The 15,483-nt window shown below is 44.4% G+C and overlaps 1 protein-coding gene across 1 annotated transcript; it reads right to left on the reverse strand.

Moving 5' to 3' along the window:
• Positions 1-214: 214 nt before the first annotated feature.
• xbp1 (X-box binding protein 1) lies at positions 215-4,348 on the reverse strand. Its single transcript, XM_061730555.1, is given in 6 exon segments — positions 215-1,211; positions 1,695-1,778; positions 1,781-1,858; positions 1,954-2,070; positions 3,155-3,251; positions 4,031-4,348. Coding segments are annotated over 6 exon segments (1,119 nt in total). The 5' UTR covers positions 4,219-4,348; the 3' UTR covers positions 215-656.
• Positions 4,349-15,483: the final 11,135 nt, after the last annotated feature.

The raw sequence follows: 15,483 nt of genomic DNA on the forward strand, positions 1-15,483 counted from the left end.
TTTGGGTTACTGACCCTCACCCTCACACATCCACATCAGTGGGTCTCTCGCTGCACAGCCATCCCTCCCACAAAGATCCAATTATATCAGTGTTGTGTTTATTCAGTGGAGGTGATCCTGTAAAGCGTATTTATAGTAAATCAAGCCCTTTAATAGGCCGGTGGGGGGGGGCGTCCTCGTCCCTCTGTAGACGCGATTGAAGCAGGAAACAAGGTGCGATGCAAAAGTTTTTTAATGCAGTAATTATACTACCAGGAGAGCAGTCAAGAATTAGAAGACGTTTACATGCTTACATTTGACTCGAAAGCATAATACACAAATAAATAAAGTGTAATATTAAAGCGATGGGTCCCCCTTCCCCCCCAGAGAAAAACATTTGTACAAATACTGGAATCCACCCACATCCCAGCCAGAACGGAGCAGCCCGCTCGCCGGCGACCATAACCTGCGTAATGAAGTTACGCCGAGACGAAGCCGTGATTCCCTCCGTCTGCCCCACGGGGGGGCAGCGTCAGCAGCGGTACGGCCCTGCTGATTCTGCACTACGGCCCGGCCCATGAACGGCCCGGTTCAGAGGCGCTCTGGCTGGCGGTGGGGGGTTACAGGTGAAGCTACACATTAGCTCTGATGTGTATTTACAGGATGTTGGGCTGGATTCAGACGCTGATGAGCTGGGGGAAGAGTTCGTTGGCGAACATGTCGTCCCAGGAGCCGGCGGAGCACAGGGGGGACGACATGTCGCTGAAAGGGGAGGGAGACCCTTCGTATCCAGAGTCGCTGTAGGTGTCGGCCAGGCAGGCCTCCTTGGCGCCGAGGGCGGGGTCGGAGACTCCGGGGAAGAGGTCATCCATGGGGCCGCTGCAGGCGGGGATGACCACTTCCTCGGGTTCGTCTTTGATGCAGACGGTCTCCTCCTCCACCAGCACCACCTCGGCGGCCTGCTGCGTCTTCTCGTCCGCGCTGCTCTCCGAGTCGCTGCACTGCACGCTGCTCTCCTCCTCCACGGGCTTCGTGTAGATGTGGTCGAAGTGGATCAGTTCATTAAGGGTCTCCAGCTTAACTGGTGGGGGCCCCAGAGCTGCAGGTGCGGCGGCAGGTACTGGGTCCCCCCCTCCAGCCAGCAGCACCTGCGACTCCTGGCAGGCCTGCTCGCAAGACTTGAGGAACAGCTCCGGGTCAAGGATGTCCAGAAAGCCCAATAGCAAATCAGACTGGGGGGGGAGAGGAGAAGCTGGTCAGTCCAGTAAGATACACTGCAGTTGTTCATTACTACATGGTAGGGCTGTGCGATTAATTGATTTTAAATCTAAATCAGATTTATTAATCAAGACGATGTTAAAAAAAGGAGAAAAAAAAAAATCGGAAAATCGATTTTCCTTTTTTGCAGCTGGCTGCATTACAGCATCTTTGTTTGGTCAAGAAAATTGTAAATGTTGTCACTTTACTAAACTCAAGGAAGATTTACAGTATCTTTCAATTGCACTTAATTCCCAATAGGGAAATTTGTTTGCTATTTTTCTTTAAAAATAAAGATAATATATTTGAAACAATTTATTCCATCGTCTTTTGTAGTTTTACCAAAAAAAAAAAAAAATCGAAAATCGGGTTTTCAGAGAGAAAAAAAAAAAATTGGGATTTTATTTTTGTCCAAAATTGCCCAGCCCTACTACATGGTATTCTTCATTATTATTTACCTCATTGTCTGTAACATCAGGGTCATCTGTATCCACTGAGAAGTCTTCAGATTTGGGGGGTGCTGGGCCTGCACCTGCTGCGGAGGCACACGTAGCCTGAGTGCTGCGGACTCAGAAGACCCGATCCCCAAATTTGCTTCGTTCCCAGTAGACAGCGTCTGAACCTTTTTTGGGGGGGAGGAGAAAATAAATATAAGAACATTTATGTGTGAGAATCCCTGCAGCCCGGGTGACCTATGAACTCAGCACGAGGTCCTACCTCCGGTTTCGAGTCAAGGGTGTCCAACCCAAGTCTCTGTCTCAGTTCCTCGTTTTCTGTCAACAGGCCGTTGGTTTTTGCCAGAAGCAGCCGGTTTTCAATGTGAAGTTTCTGGTTCTGGGAGAGAAGAAGAAGAAAAAAGGAAAAGAAGTTAGTGAAACTTGCCGTTTGAGGAGTGAAGGGTGAACAAGTCAGAACCAGAAGTGAAACCAGGGAAGAAAAAGAAATCATGCAAAACCAAAACATTGAAATGCTAGATTTGTATAATTTATTTCTGTTTTGAGATCTGGTACTGATTTCTGAGAATGCATGACTGCAGTGTACATGACTGGGTGGGATGGAGGTAACGATGCTTTCGTCAACAAAAATGACCAAATATCGTCAACGAACCTTTATCACCTGAGGAAAACGAGACGAGACGCAACAAAAATGCTGGTCATGTGACGATAACAATAATTAAACTTATAATGCAATATTGTAGACGAATAAAAACCAGACTAAAATCTAGATTACAAAATAAAAACTCTGCTTAAATGTGGCTTCATTTTCGTTGAACAAAATGAGATGAAATGTTATAACAAAGATCCTTAATGTCCATTTTTTTTAAGTAGTTTCCTCGTTGTTTACGTCACTTCCTCAATCCGAGGTCACAAAAAACAGGAAAAAAAATAGACGTCAATTAAAAACAGAGTTAAATAGAGAAAGGGACCGATGGACGGCCATGTGGGGATCTTCTCTGGGGGTGGGAGAAAAAGAAGAGACCATCTTTGGATACACTTTCCTACATAGACGTGGAAAAGAAAACCCAATGTGTCGTGGAAAAAGAAAAAGATGGGGAGAAATGTGGAAAAATAAATATGTTGTAAACTCAATCTAGAGTCTTCTGTATCTGGAATGAATGTATTCTTGAGTCTATAAGGTAACAATAATATAATAATAAGATAACCTTGTTTGAATTGTAAAACGGGTTTGGCTAAATACAATCTTTGACTAAAACTAGACTAAAATGGTCCTGGACAATTCTGACTAAAAGACTAAAATGCTCAGACTTTTAGTCGACTGAAACTTGACGACTAAAAGGAGTATGAATATGACTAAAACTAATAAAAATTAAAATAGTTTGACCCAAAGAATAGACTAAAACTAAAATTGAAACAAGCTGACAAAAACACTAGATCCAGGAGAAAATCCAAACATCTACCTCCAGCTCCAACTCTATGACCTGCTGTTCCAGCTCCCCCATCTTGGCCTTTTTTCTGTCTCTGGCGGTTTGAGCTGCAACTCTATTCTTGAGTTTCCTGGAAAAAAAAACAGAAGACAGAGAGAGAAAAAGATTAAAAAAAAAAAAAAAAGAACGGCCTTAACTTCTTTTCCATGATGCTGACTCTAGTCATCCACCGTCATTGACTCTGATGCGCGGTCTTGCGCAATCACCGGCCATGTTCCTGCCACGCAGGCAGATCCAGGACCGGCCCTGCCTGCAGCAGCAGCACCGGTGTTCTGCCCATTTCTGCTACCTGCCGAGAAATGCTTCTTTGCGGTTCTGCGCATGTGCACAGTTGATTTTAATTTAAGTTTGCATCATTTCTTGTACGATGTAAAATGAATAATATGGGATGTTGAGTATTTGATCGTTCAAAATACACTACCCATGACATGAATAGCATTACACTTTGTGAACATACAATAAAGAGGGGAAAAAAACAATTATATGGCTTTATTTGATATTCATTCAGTCATTGGCCTTTATTTACGCAGGCAGGTCATTAAGAACATTCTTATTTACAATGACGGCCACTTGGGGGGGAAAGGAAGTGGGCTAGGGAGTAAAACACAGTAAAATTGTAGCTCTACAAAAGGTAGAAAACCATTAGGGAGCATTTTTTTGCAAAGCAGCAAAAAATGTCAGAACACCGGCCCTGATAGGGGCTGATAGGGGTTTTTACAGCGTCCAAAGTACAAAGGTGATGCAGTTATCTGCACTAGGGTCTGTTTTTTTGACCCAGTTTCAAATACTGGCGTCATCAATCTTAAGATATTTGGTTTTTATTTTACTGATATCGTCCGCGGAACCGACCTGCGCAGGGCTTTTTCCTCCGGACTCAAGTGCGTGAGCCGCTGCCGCTTCCGCACCGGCGGCCCCGTGGACGTGTTGGAGTCCGAGTCCGACGACGCCTGGCTCGCCGCCGACGACGGCAGCAGCGGGGCGACGCCCTGCTGGCCGGAGATGAGCAGCAGCTTGTGCGGAGCCGCGACCACCACCATGTCTGTCCCGATTAAGGTCCGAGAGGGACGCGCGTCCAGCGGTGAGAGGATGATGAGCGGCGGCCTGGAGCTGTCTCTGTGCGGGCACGGTGACGGAGCTCCGTCAGCTGCTGGTTTACAGCCGGGCTGCGGGAGCGAGCTTTTCTACCGTCGTGGGCGCAGCTCATTGGCCCGCTGGAATGTGACGTAGACAGACCCCGACCGCGTGATTGGTCAGATCGGCTGATGTAATTTTGCATTTTGCATTTTAAAGTTTCACTCTTTAAAGAAAAATTACATGAATTCCCCTCACAAAAATAAGAAAAATAGAGAAACATATTTTCTCATCAACAAAGCATATTTTACATTTTTATACATTACATTACATTTTATTGTTATTGTTATTTTATTGTCTGAAAAATGGTTCAAATATGTTATTTTGTTATTCGAATTTTTTTTAATTTGTTAAGATAAAATAAGATAATCCTTTATTAGTCCCACAGCGGGGAAATTCGCAGTGTACAGCAGCAAAGGGGATAGTGCAAAACAAGAGGCATCAATAGAAATAATAATAATACAGTAATAATATCAGAGTATGACACACTATAAACAGTACTGGTATAATAATAATAATAATAATAATAATAATAATAATAATAATAATAATAATAATAATAATAATAATAATAAGAAATAATAATAAGAAATAATAAGAAATACTGGTATATAAAATAACAGACGGATATTTACAGATGGATATTTACATAATTGCACATTATTTTCTAGTATGTACATTTATTGTCAGATTGTTTGTGGTCTACTGTGAGCAGTGCTGGTTATGTTGTTTTGTTGATGAAAAAATATGTCTATTTTTGTGAGGGGGGATATATATTGTTTTTCGGCACTACCTTGTTCTCTATAGCTGATATAACATGAATTACTCCTATGTGGGATCAATAAAGTTCTTATTTTTGCCGGCTGATAAAATTAAATATATTATATTTGGTGCCTAACTGTTACCCAAGTATATTAGTGCGTGTGTGAATGAATAAATGAGACGTAAAATGTAAATTTCTTTGTAGAAAGGCGCTTTATGAAAATAAGTCCACTTACTTGTATTAGTTTGACCTGAATTATGGTTCCGCGTTACACCAACGCAGACCTACGGCGTAGGCTCTGCGTTGGTGTAACGCAGAACCATAAGTCAGCCTTTAAAGTAAAATCCCCTAAAGTTCTCCGTCCTCTTGTTTGTTTGTTTTTACATTTACAAATGTCACAGACTGTCGAACTTGAATTGCTGGCGTCTATTAATAATTAACAGCTATTTCATCAACGCATCACAGTCCACAGGAATTAGAGTAAGTAGGATCTGATATGAACAACATAAATAAAGCTACCGGTGATTAAAGTACGTTTTTTTGATTACAGGAAGAAAATATCATCTTCATCCTTTATTTTAGCCCTACTTACTGGTTTGATGTCCTCTTTGGGGCATTAGATTAGATTAGATAGTGGGGAAATTCACTTTGAGCAGCAGCAGTACACACAAGACACACATGCAGAGAAAAAGGCTAAAAAAGTAAAAAAATATATAATTAAAAAATATAAACAGTATATAATTTAATTCAATTACATTTTATTTATATAGCGTCTATTACAACAGAAGTTGTCTCTAGGCGCTTTCCAGAGACCCAGAACATGACCCTCGAGCAATTATTACATAAACATAACATAAATAGTATATTTTATATATATTTTATATATTTCTATATACAGGAGAAGAAAAATAGTGCAGTATGAGATAAAATACAGTGCAAAAAAGAGGTAGGATATTGCACATTTTGTTATTACTGTCCGTTGTCCGTTTACTACTGTGAGCAGGCCTGGTTGTACAGTCTGGTAGCAGCGGGGAGGAAGGAAGGACCGGGCATGTTGTTATCAGTGTTTTTTTTACAAGGTGCGGTTTAATTTCCTCATTTTTCTCTCTTCTTTGAAGGAAGTTCATCACACAGATACAACAAGTCCTACAACTGATTCCCTTAAAAGCTCATTTCCCACTTCCTGTAAAGCGCTGACCTACTGACTGTCGGTGAACCTGGTTTAAACTGAATGTTTACATCTGTCAGGGAAAAGAAAGTAACTAAAGCATTTCAGAACCTCTTTGTCGTTGGCATGTGCTGTTTTGCAAAAGAGATGTTGATGTATTTAATAAAAATGCATTTCAATGCATTTACTAAATTAAGATCAAATATCAAGTTAGGATCCCTACAAAGTGGAAAACCACAACTGACTGTTTCTACATGTGTGTAAAAATGCAAAGGACATCCGATAGTACTGAAAGTACTGTTCTTACTCATGCTTCAGTGAGGAAGAATCTCAGAAGACAAAAGTTATTTGTTTACAACATAAAAGCAGCGGATGTGGCGGCCGTAAGCCTAGATAACGCAGCAGCTTCTCAACTTCTTGGTGGTGAACAGGAGGTGAAGTGCTGAATTATCACGTACTACATCCTGCACCATTCCTCAGCTGACTTTCTGAATTGTATCAACAAAAAAAAAAGACGTTGTGTAAAGATGAAAGCTCTGAACAAATGAAACAGGTTCACAAGTACGCTGTCGTACTGGAGCTCCTGTTTGCCTTCAAACAGGAATTCCCATTTTTACGGCATCTGGCCACGGTTAGCATTTACAGCCCGTTGCTCTTTGCCCCCGCGGCCCGTCATCTCAGCACCAGCAAGAGCAAACAACGGTGTGTTTGCAGAGCTTTACTGGCACTACTGAGTCAACTTCCAAGAAAGTGAGAGACTTGGTCAAATAAAGACAACAACCCGGCGAACATTTCTACGTAGGTGTCCATCTGAGATAAAAATAGGACCCCAATGGGCACATTTCATGTTGGCCAAGTGGACTCGAAGTGGGTTTCTTAACAGCTATAATTGATCCTTTCTTCATTGTGAAATAGCTCTGATATCTTCACTATTCTAAGCTACTTCCACCGGTACGAAGCGTACCGAACCAATCACAACAGGACAGGGGGCGGGTCTGATGCAGTGACTCAGAAAGGATGGAGGCCCAGTTCAAAGCCTTGGATCAGCAGGTTTTTACTGCAAAGCTGACAACAGTAATTCACCAGCATCCCTTAGTCTTGAGACCAGTCTCATACTCGGATTCTCTGGTTGGTTGTATGCCAACACGATGACGTCTAGATTTATTCAAAAAGGATTTTCAGCATTAGTTTTTACGGTTGTTCCTTCTTGCATCTATTGGTAAGGCTGCAGTACCAATGGATGTAAGAAGGAACAACCGTAAAAACCCATCCATCCATCCATCCATCCATCCATCCATCCATCCATCCATCCATCCATCCATCTTCTTCCGCTTATCCGTTCCCGGGTTGCGGGGGCAGCAGCCTCAGCAGAGATGCCCAGACTTCCTTCACCCCAGACACTTCCTCCAGCTCTTCCGAGGGGAGTCCAAGACGTTCCCAGGCCAGCCGAGAGACATAGTCTCTCCAGCGTGTCCTGGATGTTCCCCGGGGTCTCCTCCCGTTGGGACATGCCTGGAACACCTCCCTAGGGAGGCGTCCAGGAGGATCCGGTACAGATGCCCAAGCCACCTCAGCTGACTCCTCTCAATGTGAAGGAGCAGCGGCTCGACTCCGAGCTCCTCCCGGGTGACCGAACTCCTAACCCTATCTCTAAGGGAGCGTCCAGCCACCCTGCGGAGGAAACTCATCTCGGCCGCTTGTATCCCCAATCTTGTCCTTTCGGTCACTACCCAAAGTTCATGACCATAGGTGAGGGTAGGTGCGTAGATTGACCGGTAAATCGAGAGCTTCGCCTTTCGACTCAGGTCCTTCTTCACCACAACGGTCCGGTACATCGCCCGCATAACTGCGGACGCTGCGCCGATCCGTCTGTCAATCTCACGCTCTATCGTTCCCTCACTCATGAACAAGACCCTGAGATACTGAAAAAAACTGATAATGAAAACATAAAAATTGATATTGAATAAATCTAGACATCATTGTGTTGGCATACAACCAACAAGAGACAACCAGAGCAAGTCAACGTTGGATCCAGAGGAACCAGTCCCCCTATCTGGCCAGGCTAGGTCCCACTTTACCACATAAGCAAACCCACGGGGTACTCACCAGCATCAGGCTGGTACAAGCGGACCGTCCCAGCTGGGACTCATTTGGGTCTTATAGGGGCCACAAATGTTTGCCTGGAGGATGCCCTTTACTCAGTTTACATGGGAAAAGGGGGGGAGTGTCATAAATGTCATATTTACGTGTTTGTGTCTTAAGAAATATACACTAAGATGCAAATAAAAAGACACACTATCTGTCTTCCTGCCATAAGATGCAGTTAACACACGGTTATTTCTGTCGTGGAAAGTTAGTTGGGGTTATTCCCATCATGAGTGACACAAGTGTCACATTCGCCATGAGGGGAAGTGACCAGCTATATTTATGTTGTGGTCAAGCCGTGTTAAGGCTGCAGTGGTATGGAGGCGTGACAACCTGAGAAAATACCAGAAATGTCTGGCATTTTTCTCCCCGTTTATCTCATTTCAGGTCTTCTATTTCTGTTGGCTGCGGCAGCAACCAGGCTCGGAGATAAAGTGTCCGTTAGCAGTTAGGCAGCGTTTACAATGGTTATGCTACATGTTTGAAATGCAAATCAGGTCCCCAGTGTTTCCCGTCAACCCGGGCAGAAAGCCCCAGTGGGCTCATCCCATTGTTTCAGCCTATCCAAGGCAGAGTTTTAAGCACTTAATGACAATCCTCTTAACAGGCCGACATGATTTACTCACATGGGTGTAACTACGTGATGTAAGCACAGAGAATATTGTCTGAGACAGGGAGATTTAAAGCTCTTCAAATGTGAAGCTCTGTGCTTCAGGCAAGTGTGTGTTGGTTCAAAACAATGTAAAATGCACTTGAAGGACGCTGGAGGAGGATTTTACACTTCAAGGTTTTACCAGACACAGCTTCTGACGTTTAGAAACTTCAAGTTCCAACGAACAAAACCACACATACAGAAACTCGGTAGAGTTCCTGTTTGCTGTTTGGTTTCTTCCTCATAGAGTCTGAGAAGCGTCCATCTCTCGTAGCTCCGGACAAACACTTAAATGAATCTAACTAACAGCCTAGGCGGCTTACTGGTAGGTAAACGTGCACGAGTGCTCGACGCAGCAGGGTCAGAAGCCCACTAAAGCTACAGTTCAAGGTTCATCTTTTATTTTTTTATAGTGGTATACAGGTGATCAAAACACAAAATAATACAAAACAGGTATCAATACAAGTGTGCAAATATTGAACATTTACATTATAAAACTCCTGAAAGACGAGAGTGTGAAGCTTTTTTTAAGACAATCGTGGCATTGATGAAGCAGGAGTAGAAGTGCTGAGCCTTTCTCATCCGCAGCAGGATTTGCTTTGGTGTGACAGCAGCTTTCAGCTGGAAATAAGTCGATATCATAACTGGATATGTGCATAATAAAGTAAATATTAGTTCTTAACGCGCTGAAAGTTTTACAGTAACAAAGCTGTTAATTTACTCTTACAAACTCAAAGGTTACATCTATTTGAGCCTGGGTTTCTGGGAAACTCCTGAAGCGTGCAGAAGACACCGCGGCCATCGGAGTTCCCGGAGTGGTTACCAGTTTACATGTTGTTACGTGGAAGCAGAATGACAACAAAAATGCTTGATTTGACTGGAGGCGGTGTACTGGTGCTATTGGAACCACCTGGAGCTGGACCGGACTTCAGGAGGAAACCCCCACCACTCCCTCCCCTCACCATCCTCAACAACACTCAACACATGCACATCTAAATCCAGCTATTGGAAACAATCTAGCTAAGGATAAAGAGGAGTTTCAGAGAAATCCAAGTATACATGTACAAGAAAACCATCGATTATGGAGTGATGTGGTTCGACTCTCCGACGCTAGGTGGCGCCTCACGCACTTTCGCGTTCTTCCAGTACAATTAGTAAACAAGCATGAAGGACGACAACATGGGAAAAATGGACACTAACGATCCAGCAGCTCTGTAAATGTCATTCATAATAAGCTGATCATGTTGCAGGTGAGATGCAGCAAAGTATCCCTCTTCTTCTTCTAGTACCGTGTTGTTGTGATGCTGTGACTGTCGTTATTCCTGCTCCTGCAGTGTCGTCACTTCCGGAGGGGGGGGTCTCTGGGCGGTCAGTAGCTCGGCTAAGCGTGGGTTGGTGTACATGCTGGAATAACTCGGATTAGGACGAACTATCTGGCACTAAAAGCTCGATCTCAAGATCTTCAGTCCGGTTCGACTACAACCCGGCTAAGGTGTAAACACGACTTTTAAAACTTCGATATAGGTCGGATTAAGGAAAGATTTCGACTTTCTCTTAGTGCATGTAAACGAGTGTCTGCTGTGGACACGTTCAGGTTTCTGGGATCCACAGCTTCCCCGAATCTGAGGTGACTGTAAATGTGGCTCTGTCTCGTATACAGTGTACCGGTACATATTTTATCTTTATGTATTTATTTATATTCTTTTTTTTTTTTAATTGAACCTCGAGAGGCAAAGTCTGCTGAATCAAAGTGCTCCTGTGTGTGTGTATATACAGTATATATATATATATATATATATATGTATGTGTATATATGATAATAATTTTTTGCCGTGTTGTTGTGGTAGTTCTGGCAAAATAGGAAACAAAACAAAAAAAACGTAACATTTTTTTACTTAATAAGTAAAGAAGATAACTGATCCATCCCGATTCGGAGGATGTTAATGGATCGGAGCAGAGTCATGCTCCATTCAGAGATCTTGGAAGCTGGAAGTCAGATCAGGAAGGACGTCACACCCAAACTCACGCGTTCCGGTTGCAAAGGCATCAAAAACCATGGACGCTTGCAAGTCAGCGTCACGTTAGGCTGCTCAGAGGAGCATGTACTCGTGGCACTTTCAGAGCGATATTTAGCAAGCTTTGCTCGCTTGAGCTGCCACCGTTCCTCCGGTCAGCTGGTCCCCGCCGACTGCTCGGGGGACATTCCTGCACCGGCCTGCAGGCCCGGCTCTGCTGGAGAGGGCAACAAGTGTGGCTTTCCCACAAATGAAAATGCCATTGATAAGCTATGCAGAGGATCAATGTTTCTTAAACCGGCTGTGATCCGAAGTGCACTGATGACTTAGCACGTGAAGGTTTATCATTTACATGTGGCTCGTATTGGGCTGGAAAAGGTCTTTAGCATTCTGCTGTTTCGTCCTCTCGTCTTGGGATCGATAACGTATGTGTCTGACTTTTATCAATTAGCGTTTCTACGCTGTAGTCGCTACACATAACAGCATTTTATAAATTTCACTGCATTCAGGTCACATTTGGTGGCGTTAGCCTTCGTTTGAGAGCGCCTGGCCGCGACCGGCGAGGCTGGAGTTATTTATTTATTTATTGTATTTCTTTCAACGACTGAAGTGCAACAGACATGTTGCACCTGAATGCACCTGGTGCGCTACTTCAACAAGCGCGACTTCCTCATGTTATGCTAGGAGAAGTCTTAATACCACTAGGTGACATTTATGAAGCTGCTCGGAAGCAGCGTTGCCGGGAGACGGTCGGCTCGGCATTTACACATGCTGATTGCTGTTTGCAGCAGCTTCTATAAATGCCAAGCGTCTAGACCGAGTTGTGGAGTGGCGGGGGGCGCCGGTGGACGATGACCTAACTGGCTTCACCGTGCTGCTTCAACTTCATTTTCATTTAATTCCCAGACTTTTATTTCGTCCTCCTACTCAGACTTTGTGCTTTCGTGGTCCTGGCCTGACCACAAGCTGGTTGCTTGGCTAATGAAACAGCGAGAACTGGATTACACACAAGTTTAATGAGAATACATTTGGTTTCAGGTTCAGTGAAATTGAAGAAACATCATCTGGGAGAAGGAGCCGTCACTGACATCCTCCCACAGCTCGGTATTATGGGAGGAAAACAAATGTGAATTAGTTTCTCTGGTCTGAAGGATCCTTTTCTAATTTATCCCGACATGGAGAAACAGTGGAGTTACTTGAAGCGACCGTTGCGAAACCGTCCCTAGTGTCAACACTACCTGACTGGCATCAACGGCTGCCCTAAATCATTGCTTACACAACCTGGATTCAGCTAATCTTCCTCTGTGCCTCCTGGGGGGGTGGGGTGGGGGGCTGTGTATGCAGCTAAACTCATGTAAAGTCTGCTTTGTCTACTCGGTTCAGCCAGCACATAAACACTGGACGTGAACACAAACAGAGATACACACCCAGGTTCAGAGGTGGGGATCCTCCCTGGAGCTCAGCGCCGGAGTCTGTGATTAAGGCGGGCGGCGCCTCAAACCCACAAGTTAAAACGAGAGGATCCCACAAAGCATCTCAGGGTGTACGAGGCACTTTTATTCCTTCCAGATGAGGACATAAGTGAGATGTCAAACATGAGTTTAGAGCTACACCCTACTCAGACTGTGGCGTGGGCCGAGGACGTATAATCTTCTATGGAAGCACATCACGCTAGTTGGTGTCCCTCAGGAACTTTTACGTTCAATTCTTTTTACATTTGTTGTGTTCGTTTCTGTGTGGCTAGTGGTAGTATTTCTATGTTTGTACCACATGCGTGTTGTGGACAAGTTGCACAATTTCCTCACAACTGAATTAACCTGCAGTTAAAACAGCAGCTAGTTAGCACTCAACACACAGCCTGGCGTTGTGCCCCACCTGAGTCTTTCAGCAAGATAAAAGCTGATCTGGGATTAAATGTTATTTCATTTGCGTGTTATGTTTCTTTGTAAATGAGTTATTTCAACTCAAACGGAGCTTTGAAGCGGGTACCAACACATCTCTGCTGTTGCAAGAATCCTTCTGATTATCCCCTGAGAGACTTTTGTGTTGTTTCTCTCGTCCAGCCGTCCCTGGACGGTCTGACGGTCTCCGCCGTTGGACCTGAGGACACGTTGAAGAAACTTACATATCATCAGCTTAGTTTACAAAAAAAGAAATGATTAGAGTTCAAGAACAAACAGCATGTTTCCCAGCATTCTCTGCTCATTACAGTCCAAACTAAAAGCAATATCATTTAATCATTGTTTCAGTAGGACAGGACTGAAGCGGGAGTAAACAGTAACGCCTTTGTGTGCTCATCGGACCGGGCGTGAGTGTAAACAGTGGCGTTATAATGCAAAACAAGGGAGCACAATAGGGGTGAGTGGGGTCACACCCTGGGACAGACACCAGCGTCAGGGGGGGGTTGTCGCTGTGTTTACATACACCTCCATCCCACTGCACATATCACTCCTTACCCACAGTTCACTGGGGGGTTTATGTGGGCTGGAGGCTTCCTGTAGCTATCCGGGCCAGCCGTCCTGGTTCTGGTTCCTCTGGATTCAGCTTTGGTTTCCATTCTAATGGGGGAGAAATGGCGCCGCGGCACTACTCAAGCGTGTGATGCGGCCCAGACTAGAGCCACGAAGGAAACCCAAACTGGCGTGCAGTGAAGCAGGAATTCCAGTGAACATCGGTTGTTGGGTTTTCAGTAGAAACTAGGGGTGGAACGGTTCATGAAAATAATCCGAACCGTTCGGTACAACTGCTTCGGTTCGGAGCGTGTGTGTGCCGTTCGGTTCATATGCATGCGCAACTTTATCAGTTTTTCATAATGGAAGTAATGGAGTGTAGCAGCAGGGACACTCCTGCGGGTGGCGGAATGCAGTTGTAGCGGTTGCTTGTCTCAGCCGGCAATAATCACACGAAGAAGAAGTTTAGCAGCTCAGTTGTGGAGATGGCTAGTGGCGGCGTTAAAAGAGAAATAGAAGATGCACCGGCAGCACAATATCGCTCTGCAGTGTGGAGGCACTTTGGGTTTGGGGTGACATACGAGGCCGGCAAGAAAGTTGTGGACAAAAGTACCACCGTGTGCAAGCATTGTTCGACTCGCGTTATTTACGCTGCCGGCAACACGTCCAACATGTTGACTCACATGAAGAGACATCACCCCACAAAAGAACATGAAAATATGAGCAAAGCAGTGTTGAATAGTGCAGTGTATGTTAGTGTTGGTGTATGCTGCACTTAAATTTCAAGTGGCAAACTGATTATTTTATTTTAGATGGCACAGTGACACTTTAAGTTTTTATAAGAAATCCAGCGTTATTTATTTGTATTTCAAACACTGCAGTGCACTTTCATTTCAAGTGGAAAAATGATTATTTATTTTGTTATTTTAGATGGCGCAGTGATAAGTTTTTATAAGAAATCCAGCATTATTTCTTTGTATTTCAAACACTGTACTTTTATTTTTAAGACTGAAGAAAACTCATCTTTCAATTAAAAATTTCAGAGTTGAAATATGTTGACATTGTTTTTGTGTTGATTTTAAACAAAGGAAACTAAACCGAACCGAACCGAAAACCGTGACCACAAAACCGTGATGTGAACCGAACCGTGGATTTTGTGTGGGCCGGGGTAGCTCCTGGGAACTGTACGAGTCATTGTATACAGCCCAATCACAACCCTCTGCGATTAGGTCAGTACCTTCTGCACCTGCGGAAACCGGTGTGAGTGGGACAGGTAGTATCGCGAGGATGTCCTTTACCCACCGTTACTGTTCTGTCCTTTGTCTTTTGTATGTTTCTGCTTTCATTTTGCATTCATGACATTTGAAAACGCCCCAGCTCACTCTGCACCTGACCCGTATGGACCCATGAGCTGGTGAGCTCATGCGATGGTGGATTGGGTGCAGGCCCAGTAACGAGACCCTCACCATCGAGCCCCGCCTCCAGGCCTGGTCCCAGTGGGGGGGCCTGGTGGCCCAAGTCCAGGGAAGGGTAAAGGGGGAACAATGTTTTCTCTCAATATAGGTTTTTTTTTAGCCACACTTTGCCTGGCTCTTGTCCGAGGACCCGTTTGCCTCAGGTGGGCCTACCAAGGGGCATGGAGGCCTGGACAGCTGAGCTCCTAGGATCATTGAAACCATGAGAAGGACTCGTATGAAGGGATCTGATCCTGCCCCAAGTAGATGAGTTATGTACCTTGCGGTCTTGTTCACGAGGGATTGAAGGATGAAGCAGGCGATTGAAAGGTGGATCAATGAGAATCAGTCTGCATCCCTGTGGACGCTGCATCCGTCTGTTGTGGTGAAGAAGGAGCTGAGACAAAAAGCAATGTTGTCAATTTACCAGTGAATCTATATTCCTACCCTCACCTAAGTAGTGGCCAAAAGAATGAGCTCACAGGTACAAGTGGGCAAAATGAGTTTCCTCAGAATCCTCCAGG

The sequence above is a fragment of the Cololabis saira genome, chromosome 9 (genome assembly GCF_033807715.1).
Source record: "Cololabis saira isolate AMF1-May2022 chromosome 9, fColSai1.1, whole genome shotgun sequence".
Classification (NCBI taxonomy): Eukaryota; Metazoa; Chordata; class Actinopteri; order Beloniformes; family Belonidae; genus Cololabis; species Cololabis saira.